Raw genomic sequence first — 10,928 nt, 5'->3', positions numbered from 1 at the left:
AAATGAATAATGGAAAATGATATTTCATGAAACTGGTCTTCGTCATATATCCGAAACAGCTTACAATATTATCTTCGTAAATAAAAAGGTACATGGCAATAATAGTAAAAAGAGAATTAAAGAAAAAAATTGGTTGGAGCAACTATGGCTCTCGTACTATAAGAAGAAATGGTTAACTGAATTTTTATTGATAATGAATATAAAATATGACGATTACATAGTTTTTTTAATTAATAATAAATATAAAAAAAAATATTTATTAAACTATTTCATAATGTAGAAGATTATATTAAGATCATGATCTTTATTATTGATAGGATCATAATAATATATTATTATAATTTTATATAATTTAAAAATATTTAAGATGATCATGATTTGACGAACGGTGTTGAGGGATGAGCGATTACTTCCTCGAGCAATATTTTTCTCTTTGTAGAGTGATATTAAATATCGAGCGACAGATAACATCGCAAGACGAATTGTGACATTAAGCAAAATCGGACGACAGAGTGGGAAAAAGGGATTGCCAAAAATAAAAAGCGTCAAGTATTTTCCTCAAGTAAAGATGGTTTATTAATCTGCAGATGGTATCCATCAGGTTCATTCATTCCTCTGCTTTGTGTTACCACATTCTCAGGTGCACACAGGACAATGTGGGAAGCATTTGCTTTGCTGTGGGGTCTGCCGAAGAATGAATTTGACTCTCGAACAATTTATTTCGTATGAAGATTACAAAATTGAAAAAAGGAGTTAATGATCTCTCAGTGACACCCTCTGAGGCTCGAGTTGCGATGTCGTCTCATGAGAGAACGAGTTATGTCAACTCCAATGTGGAGAAGAGATGTGCGAGCAATGGCAGTGGTGCAGTAACAAGAAACATAGCTAACCTTCTACGGTGCCATAGATCAAGCTTTCAGGGTTTTTGTGTTGCACGTTCATACGGCATATTTTAGCCTCAAGACACGTTAGGACAAAATCTGTACTAAGACGCTGCTTGGCATGTCGTGTCCCGGGAATCCCGAGACGACGTCGCCCCCACGCCGAGTTAGATATCATACTAAGGCGCTGGTTGGCACGTCACGTCGCCCTCAAGACACGTCAAGTCAGAATCCATATCAAGGCACTGTTTGGCATGTCCACCACGCCAACCCGCGTACGACCGACTCATGTACAGTAATATAAAGACCTCTAGCCGGTATCTGGCCAAGAGGGAGAGAGACAAAATCAATTGAACACTCCATTGACTTGCTCGTTAGAGGGGCTAAAGTCGGGAATCATCCGACGAAGACCATCTTTGCAGGAAAGCGATCGCCCACGACCTGCGAGCGTCTCAACTCAGAAATCGTCATTCAGTATACGAAGACGTGATGCCAATCACCCCGGAGACGGAGAGACGTGGCTCGACATAACGGTGCTTGGATCGGCACACTGAGGAATGCTGATCAACACCCTGTCACGAGGGCCCGGTCGACCTCGGCATCCAGCTCAGCCGACAAAAAACTTCCGACATCGACTCGTGGACCAGGCTATGCTGATTCACCAGTCATGACACATTTGTTCACCAACACACGTAACAGGAGATAAAGGCTAATGTGGATCGAATAGGTGCAGATTTGATCTTCATGCGGCACCATGTTTTGCCTACATGTCTAGACTGAGATAGTAATATAAAGATGTCAAAACGAGAGAGTTGAGATCTTCCCTCCTCGAGGTGGATTCTATTGATAGTGACGAACGAACGGAGCTAATCATGTGTTAAATTTGAATGATGTTGGATGGGCTTTTTCTCCCCACAATATATATTATCAACTCTAATAATTAGATGTCATGGTTTTTATTTATACTTGTAAGAGTAAATTTTGATTGTTTAAGCTTGAAGATGACTTATATATATATATATATATATATATATATATATATATATATATATATATATATATATATATATATATACGACAGATAAGATTCAAAGTTTGGAAAAAGGTCTCATAATTTAGAAAAAAATCGATGGATGGTTTTTAGAAGATGGTAAAAGAAGACGACGACCCGAGAAAACGTAGAGCACACCGCCCTTTGCGACCCGAACGCTTCTCAGCCGTCCATTCGCCACTTAAAAGCTCGTGGAGAGGGAGGAAACAAGCAGAACGGAAGGGAGGGGCGAGTAAGGATGGTGGCGTCCGTGTCGGCTTGGGCGAAACCGAGCGCCTGGGCGTTGGACGTCGAGGAACACGAGAGCGCCATGGCCGTGGCCAAAGATAGGGACGATGATGTCTTCTCCTCCGTGGCCTCTCAACAACAGGACTTCCCCTCCCTCGCCGCTGCCGCCTCCAGTACCTCCAAGAAGAAGAAGAAGAAGGCGCAGGCCCTTACCCTTGCCGAGTTCACCACCGGCAAGCCCGTCTCCCACGGCGCCGGTGACCGCCCCCTCTCGTCCTCCTCCAAGGGCCTCACGCGGGACGAGCTCCTCCTCCTCCCCACCGGCCCCCGAGAGCGCTCTGCCGAGGAGCTCGAGCGCTCCTCCTCCCGCGGCTTTGGCTACTCCTCCTACGGCGGAGCCCGCGGCCGGGCCTCCGTCTCCGGAGAGGACTCCGGCCCTACCCGCTGGGGCTCGTCTAGGGATTCCGACGATCCGAGGACGGATGGCTTCGGCGGAGCAGGCGGTGGATCCAACCGTGATCTGTTACCGTCTCGCGCCGACGAGATCGACGACTGGGGCGCAGCGAAGAAGTCCGTGGCCTTGGAAAGAAGGGAGAGGGGCGGTGGAGGGAGCTTCTTTGACTCGCAGTCGAGGGCGGACGAATCGGATACATGGATATCGAGCAAGAGCACCGCGCCGCCGGCTGAGGGGCGGAGGATCGGTGGGGGCGGCGGCGGTTTCGAGATGTTCAAAAGGGAAGGATCCAACAGCGGCGGAGCCGATTCGGAAACATGGGGGAGGAAGAAGGATTTCGGAGATTCCGACATTTGGAGGAGGGAGGACGAAATAGGCAGCGGCGGAAGGCGTCGGCTTGTGCTGCAGCCGCGCTCTTTGCCGTTGAGCAATGGGGAACAAGTCCAAGGCAAGCAGGACGAGGGATCTACGATGGAGAAGAAGAGCAGGGGTTCAAACCCGTTCGGACAGGCTCGGCCACGCGAAGAAGTATTGGCAGATAAGGGGCAGGACTGGAAGCAGATTGACGAGAAGCTGGAGGCCTCTAAGATCCAGGATGCGCAGCTCGAAAGGTCTTTTGACAAGAGGGGATTTGGGGTGGCCAATGGAGCTGGAAGATCGCCCGAGAACCGCACAAATGGTGCTTGGAGGAGGCCAGATACTGCTCAGGCTTCTCCGAGGTCTGGTTATCAAATCTTCTCTTCTGTTGCTTATAATAGAATTGCTTTATGTGTTATACATAATTGTTGGTCTTTAGAATTTTTTGTCCATCATTTTGGTTTACTTGACTTGTGATCAGATGTGAGAATTCTCTTTGCTATATGTTTTGTTGCATAACATAAAAAACTTTTGAGTTTGGCCACATGTCAAGCATAATTCGGAAGAAGCTTTATTTGATAGTTGTTTTGCGCTTATGCTTGCACAGAGTGCTTTTGATTAGCACTAGCACATTATCACCATGGACCATTTCTTCTATGCATTCTGACAATCTAGTTTGGTAGTTCATTCTCTTTTGACATAATTAGCTATTTCTACAAACAATGATAATAGAGAAGTTGCTTGGGGAGGGTCAATTTATGAAACCTTATCTTTAAATATAGAGAAGCTGCTTCCATGATTCGAATCTTGGTCTCCCAGAGTGTTAAGGAGCAACCTTATTGTTGTAACAAAGTCCGTCCTTGTAATTCTCTCATGTATGGGTGAAGATATTAAATCATGTCCAGCATTAGCTTTTATTTCTAAGTTTTGATTCGTACGACTTTTATGTTTTAATTTGATATTCTAGATTATCTCTTTTCTGCATTTTAATCACTATTAAAAGTTGCAGAAGCGAATTTTAAGTTTGATCTTGCGAAAATACTGTTTAGTAGCTTAATCTCTCAATTGTGAGCGAAACAGCCTAAAGGCAGGGAGAATTTCAAAATCAAACTTGTAAACCTAATTAGATCAAACTTTAGTGAGTTTCAAACAATATTTGACCTTAAATGTCAAACTGATAAAATCTGTTAACTATCCAACTCAAGAGTCGAACAATCACTACTCATGGGATCTTCTCAGTCTTGGCAGCAGTGATGATTGGATCTGTCAAGATTTTAGGATGCTTATTAAATTCAAGGATAGGATTTGTACAACCCACTAAAATAAGGACAATAAAAAAGCCTGACTAGCACAAAAGAATAGAAAATGCCTATCATTCTGAATCTAAGCAATCTGAAATATTTCCAGCAAATGGCATGGTTGTTACAATTTACATATTATGTCGTGCCTTCAATTGAAGAAACATGGTATGTGAAACTCTAGTACTTAGTTTCTTCCATCTGAGTTAAACCTAATTGTTTAATAATGTTTTTCCCTTGATTGTTTTTCTCTTGTTGGAAGCTAATAATAGCTCTCCTGGCTGTGAGTTTCACCTATCTGTTTAATATTATTCTTGTGTTGATTGACTTTTTTGTTGGAAAATAAAGTAGCTCTATCTTGGCTGATTGCATGACTGTTGTGGATTGTCGTGTGTTCAAAATTTTGCCATTTTTTGGCTCCACTCCCTAAATAACTTAAGGAACTAATAGTTATGGGTTTTTTCTTCTCTCATGGATACCTGTTCCCTAGTTTCAGAGGAAATATTTTAATAACAAAGATCAAGTAAGAAATTTTAGTTGAGAATTTTATATGCAGACACATTACTGTGTGTGTCTACTTTCTGCGGTTCAATCATATATGGTTTTTGGTCTGTATGATAAGGTGGGATCGCAGTTGATGAATGAGTGATGGTTGGTAGCTTTTGTAAATTTGCATTCACAGGGATGCTTTTGCTTCAACACCACTCACTGTCTTGCATGTCTCCACTCTGCTCCAATTGTACTCGGATTTACTATATATTTTCACTTGGTAATAATAGTATCACATTCCTTGGTGGAAACATTTTGTTCAGTCTCTTACTTTTCTGCAATTTCTCATTCAGGATTGACAAGATTGAGAACACAGCACTGGAAAACTGAAATTTATACAGGTAATGGCCTCAGGATTAAAGATTCATCCGGCTGATGGTGCGTCTTCAAGTGACATTGGTTGCTGGAAATTTTCACAAGACCACAGTTTTGGTGGATAAATTAGTATATTACTTGTTCGTAATGAATTGAGCATTGTGCATCCTTCGAGTTTACGGGTCGTCGCTGCAATATTTCTTGTGTTATCCGTGCACTCTAGAAATTATGTTTTGTATTAGTCTGTTGTATTACTTGACATGCTCTGATAATGTGAGCTCTTGCTGTTTGATTTTGAATCATTGCTCGTACCACATTGACAATTGTTGTGTTAATGATGATTGTACATGGTATTGTCAAGAGAATTTAAATCTTAAGATTTAAATTGTAGGAATCAGTATTGGCACCACCAACAAAATACGCAAAGCAAAGCAATGCAATGCAGGCTGAAACATTGCTGCAAGTTATTACTTTGAAGACTGCCATCAGACAAACTCATCCACATTCGATTTAGATGGGGGAGTTTAATATCTAAGGGGAAAAGACAGAAACAGAGCTTCATCAATTGGTCGACCAACAGACATTGTATTGGAACCGGAAAGAAACCCTGTTCAGGAAATCAATATATCATTAATGTCATTAAATAATTTAAACGCTCCATAATGTTTAAGAAAAAAAATATGCATCCAACTATTTGGTTTAAGAAAAACAAATATAATTAAAATCATGTGAACATTTTAGTAATACATTTGATAGACAAACAATACTATTAAGATGCTATTCATAAATGGAAATTCATACATAAGAGATTATTTACATATTATTTTCTGTAATTAACTATTTTTAACATCTCGATTCTTATATTTTTAAAAAATATATTGAAATCCTTATATTTATGAAAATAAAATATTTAATCATATTTCTTCTCACATCATTTACTGTGTGTGCTGGTGAAAATATTATAGAATTTACAATTGAGCACATGCGATATTTCTGTCGACAGAATCAATGATATCAAGAGAAACATGATTAAATATTTTATTTTTATAAATATAATAATCTCAATATAAATTTTAAAAATATATGATCAAAATATTAATGATAATTAATTAAAAATAATCATATAAGAATCCCAAAGTCTTTGACATGACTGGCCCTAAGAACATCAGAAAGTTGCGCCACGAGTAGTCAGCTTTGTTTGGTTCCCTTAGCAGGTGAAAATGAACTCCACATAGGTGTTAGATCTTTGCCTCTGTTTCCTATTAATCATGTGGCTGAATAATAATCTTTTGTTTGGAAGCGGAAATCTGGAACTCTCGCTGCTTTCCGGCGAAGATTCGCGTTTCTGTGGCTGTCATAATGACTGCGTTTTCCAAAAGAACTGTTGCTCTGCGTGTTCTTCTTCTCTGTTTCGGTTGCTCCAGTGACACTGGTGGCGGCTTCTTCCAAAGTGGCCCCATGGTCACAGTGAGTAATTAGTAGGTGCTCTATCGCTTTAGCTCACTCCGGTGCTTAATCCTGCATTCGCTACTTACATTTTGCAGCAAAAACATCACAGACAAATAGTCGAACACTATGCGGCCATTCCACACGAAGCAGCAGCAGCAGCAGTCGTGGCTTATATCAAATCCACAGACAACAGATAAGCGCGGAGTTAATGCAGCAAATAGACCTGCCGCCAACAGCTGGAGGAAACACGTCGGCAATGGAATGCGTTTGGTCGCACCGAACCCTTCACGGTGTTGGGAAGTGGCCGCGAAGGGCGTCGGCGCGCGTTGTGACGCGTCCACCGTCGCCTGTCGGACAGTCGTCGACAACATCCTACCAATCGATCCAGCGGAGCAGATGGTCTCGCGTTTCGATCCGCTCAGATGGCACGTTCGACTGACACGTGCGCGTGGAATTGAATCACGTGGTAGTCCTACTGAACTTTTAGCAATCAATCGCTGTAGTTAATGATTGCGAATCTTTGGGTTACTTATTTGACCAGCTTTCCTTTCCCGTCTGGTTTGACGATTCTTATCTCATTTTTCTCTTCAACTGTGATCATTCTTAATAACCATAGAGTTGAGTTAAGTGTAGAAAATAAGTTTTGTCCTTCATGTGAGTTTCAAAAAACGTTTTTAAGGATAAAAGAGACGAAAGTTTTTGGTTCTCATACTCCTCAATTAAAATGGTACTAAATAATTTATCAAATAATATAAAAATATTACTGATGTAGCATGATTTCTAAGTTTGATGGTTATCAATCAGTGTCATGCTATCCACGCAATACACCACGTTTATCTCACATTTCTTTTAGTTCCTCAAATTTATATTTATATTTATATTTATATTTATATTTTCTTTGGCACGTACAGTCAAATCCTCTGTGCAGTCGTAAAAAAGAAGCAGAGAGTATAATTCCCCTAATCTAACCAAAGCCAAAAGCGAGATTTCCGTCATCAGTGGGAAACATTAGGACTGTTGCTTACAACAGCCATGGAATTGCATCGACAGGTCAACAAAGGTGTCTCTCCCAACTTTCGAACGGGAACTGTTGCTTCCGACTTCGCTTTACCACGGCGGCTTTTCGTTGCCCCACGATCCCTGTCGTATGCCAGCTTATCCGCACCGGACGAAGAGAAGTATCCACGATAGTCCCGTGTTGATTCGTCCCACGTATCCACGTCGTAGATCAGTTAAGCATATTAGTCTTGTAACGAAGACGATCACCAAGTTGATCGCGGCGACGACAGATCCCACAGCAAAGAGCGACCTTTCTTTGGATCCACTTCCTCGTCTCCAGTCGGAATCGTTGTCTATTGATCGACTGCATTTACACTGAGAGCTCTCGAGTTCCCCCCATCTTTTTGTCGTCATTCGTGGGCCCCACATCATCCTCGTCTTCCTAACCTTTCTCTATAAATTTCAAGCCACGCCTTTCCTGCAATGATCCATAAGCCCCCCACTTTGGCGTCAAACATGGCCAGACTTTTATTCGTTCTGTCATCCCTTGTCGTCTCTGTTTCAGGTGATGTTTCTTTTCTGCTTTTGGTGTTTGGATTTCATGGAATGGGCTCCTCCGCTGTTATCGATTCCGTGTTATTTTGACACTGTTTGATCTGGTTTTCAGGGGCACTCGCCGCAACATTTACACTAACGAACAACTGCGACTACACCGTATGGCCCGGGGTGCTCTCGAGTGCCGGCACGGCGGCGCTGTCCACGACGGGCTTCCAGCTGCAGAAGGGCGAGTCGCGCAGCCTGGACGTGCCCGCCGCTTGGTCGGGCCGCTTCTGGGGCCGCACCCGCTGCGCCACTGACTTCAGCGGCAGGTTCAGCTGCGGCACCGGCGACTGCGGTTCCGGAAGGGTGGAGTGCTCCGGCGGCGGTGCGGCGCCCCCCGCCACCCTGGCGGAGTTCACGCTCGACGGCAGCGGCGGTATGGACTTCTTTGACGTGAGCCTCGTGGACGGCTACAACCTGCCGATGCTGGTGGTGCCGCAGGGCGGCTCGGGTGGGAGCTGCAGCTCGACGGGGTGCCTGGTGGACCTCAACGGGCTGTGCCCCTCGGACCTCAAAGTGGTGCTGTCGACCTCGGACGGCGGGAGCGAGAGCGTGGCGTGCAAGAGCGCCTGCGAGGCTTTCGGATCGCCCCAGTACTGCTGCAGCGGCGACTTCGGGAACCCCAACACCTGCAAGCCGTCGTCCTACTCCCAGTTCTTCAAGAACGCCTGCCCCAGGGCCTACAGTTACGCCTACGACGACGCCACGTCCACTTTTACGTGCGCCTCCGCCAACTATCTCATCTCCTTCTGCCCCAGCACCACAAGGTCTATAAACACCAACCATTTATCTGGTTCTTCCTCTTAGTTATTATTAAGCACAATTTAATTTCAGTATAATATCCTCAATCATTAAACTGTTGTCAATAGAATCATTTTACTGCGACATGCTCTGCATGCGCATGCTTAGGCAGTACGCAGTACAGCGTGTCTCCGATTCAAACAAGTACTTGATTCATCCATATGTTAGGTCGCCAAGGAGGCACCAGCCAAAAGCTACCGTTTGTTCCATCAAAAGTCGAAGTCAGTCCACCCTTAATCTTCGAACACAATCTTCCTTGCACAAAAGTAGGACACCTAAGCACCGGGGAATTATTCTCGATCGTAGTTGGCACATTCTTGGTGTTGGAGACTAGTGACTGACAGTATATCTATTGTTATTGCATGTCCTTTTCGCGCTCCCATTATTCATCATCATCATCATCATCATCATCATTTATTTCTCGTGCAATAATTCAACTGTTTCATCCCGTTCTTCCACCGCAGTCCAACGATTTTTAACGTTGCTGACCTTGAATACTTTCTTTTGACAGCCAGAAATCTTCGGGCTCGAATCCAGAAGAAGCAGACATTTCGTCGACCAGCAACAGCACCATGGTGTACATCGGCGGGGAGCAGGGGAGCGACGCCACGCTCACCGTGCCACGCCTGGCGGCCCTTTTACTTCCCGTCCTCCTCGCTCCTCTCGCCTTACATCGTGGCTTTTAGCGCGGCCGCGCGGAGAACACGCCGCAGCGGCACCGTGGCGAGAGGGAAGCCATTCTTCGGGACCACCCCATCTTCCATCCGCCTTCATTAGGCAGATCACAGCAGATGCTGCCGGGGATCTGACTAAGAACGAAAAGAGCTGCTACGCGTGGAGACTCCAGCTGAGCTGACAAGCATCTAACTGATGTGTCTTCTCACCAACCTGATTCACACCTTAGGGTCATACTCGTTGGATTGTGTAGGCCTGTAGTACATAGGGTTCTTTGGATACGTCTTGGCGGTCGAGTATATTCTTTTATTTGTTATCTATAGCGTTTGCACTCGGAGTTCATGTTGCTCTTCCAGATGTCAATTTTGAGTGTTGCTACAAGAAATCGAAAGAAAAATATTCAATCAAATAGTCAAAATCTTCTACTACAGTCAACACTTGGAAATGCAGCAAACTCTCAAATTACCAATCGTGCAGTCAAGTTGACCATAAGCCGCTTTGGAGGAGCTTTCAATGTAATTGAATGGGAAAAGTAATATCAACCACCCGTTCCGATTAGATTCGTGACAACGCCCGATACCGAACCACCTGAGCTGGTTCCATGTCACTACTGGGACCCACTTAATCTTACTTGGTGCTCAGTATGTCTTGCACCCTATATTTCCTTTCTTCCAACTAGTCAAAACTTTGAAATATTAGAAGACACCGCAGCTGACCAAAACAGGTTTTGGTTCCTATAAATCTACATGCAATAAATGTTCTCTCCGTAAGAATCTGACGATGATTCAGCGTGTTTCTCACAAGTCAAACATATTGAAAGTGTTAGGAAAATAGTTTATATGTGTTCGAGATAAATATCATCGATGTCTTTATCAGCTCGATGTGATTCAAACTTATATATGTAAGAATATTCGAGATTCCTCTAATGCTCAAATATCATGCTCCTGAATTGACTCTGAGGTGACTTCAGAATGAATCCAATATGGTTTCGAGGTGGCTTCGATGTAGATTCGAGATTCCTTCGAGGTGATTTCGAACCGGATTGAAGGTGAAAATATTATACTCTCGATGTGTCATTTATACGAAGATCAATGTCGATGAGAATTCTTTGATCAAATTCTTTGGACATGTAGTTTTCCTTAAAGAGTTGTCTTTCTCTTTATTTAGGATATATTTTTATACCTTTAAAAAAAATTATGATTATCTTCTTTTGTCATAAAGAAGAAAAAAAAAGGAGTTTAGGATTAGGAAAAAAAAAAAAGTTTACATTT

At 43.2% G+C, this 10,928-nt stretch overlaps 2 protein-coding genes across 2 annotated transcripts; both read left to right on the top strand.

The window, feature by feature from the left end:
- The first annotated feature begins 2,116 nt into the window (after positions 1–2,116).
- Positions 2,117–5,432, top strand: LOC135612308 (eukaryotic translation initiation factor 4B3-like). Its single transcript, XM_065108453.1, has 2 exons — positions 2,117–3,333; positions 5,112–5,432. Exons 1-2 carry the CDS (start codon positions 2,171–2,173, stop codon positions 5,146–5,148), a joined length of 1,200 nt encoding a protein of 399 aa, XP_064964525.1. The 5' UTR covers positions 2,117–2,170; the 3' UTR covers positions 5,149–5,432.
- A 2,431-nt stretch (positions 5,433–7,863) lies between these two features.
- LOC103984571 (thaumatin-like protein 1) lies at positions 7,864–10,092 on the top strand. Its single transcript, XM_009402089.3, has 3 exons — positions 7,864–8,146; positions 8,249–8,948; positions 9,494–10,092. Exons 1-3 carry the CDS (start codon positions 8,065–8,067, stop codon positions 9,666–9,668), a joined length of 957 nt encoding a protein of 318 aa, XP_009400364.2. The 5' UTR covers positions 7,864–8,064; the 3' UTR covers positions 9,669–10,092.
- The last annotated feature ends 836 nt before the right edge of the window (positions 10,093–10,928 follow it).

The sequence above is a fragment of the Musa acuminata genome, chromosome BXJ2-5 (assembly GCF_036884655.1).
Source record: "Musa acuminata AAA Group cultivar baxijiao chromosome BXJ2-5, Cavendish_Baxijiao_AAA, whole genome shotgun sequence".
In the NCBI taxonomy this organism is placed as follows: Eukaryota; Viridiplantae; Streptophyta; class Magnoliopsida; order Zingiberales; family Musaceae; genus Musa; species Musa acuminata.
The sequence above is the reverse complement of the archived record's forward strand: the minus strand, read 5'-3'. Positions and strand labels throughout refer to the sequence as shown.

What these genes read in the sequence shown, in the direction of transcription:
- LOC135612308 (XM_065108453.1), top strand. Translation starts at nt 2,171, where the DNA reads ATGGTGGCGTCCGTGTCGGCTTGGGCGAAACCGAGCGCCTGGGCGTTG. An exon ending in ACTGCTCAGGCTTCTCCGAG is followed by an intron (nt 3,334 to 5,111) that starts GTCTGGTTATCA and finishes TTTCTCATTCAG; the next exon opens with GATTGACAAGATTGAGAACA.
- LOC103984571 (XM_009402089.3), top strand. Translation starts at nt 8,065, where the DNA reads ATGATCCATAAGCCCCCCACTTTGGCGTCAAACATGGCCAGACTTTTA. An exon ending in CCTTGTCGTCTCTGTTTCAG is followed by an intron (nt 8,147 to 8,248) that starts GTGATGTTTCTT and finishes TCTGGTTTTCAG; the next exon opens with GGGCACTCGCCGCAACATTT. An exon ending in TTCTGCCCCAGCACCACAAG is followed by an intron (nt 8,949 to 9,493) that starts GTCTATAAACAC and finishes TTCTTTTGACAG; the next exon opens with CCAGAAATCTTCGGGCTCGA.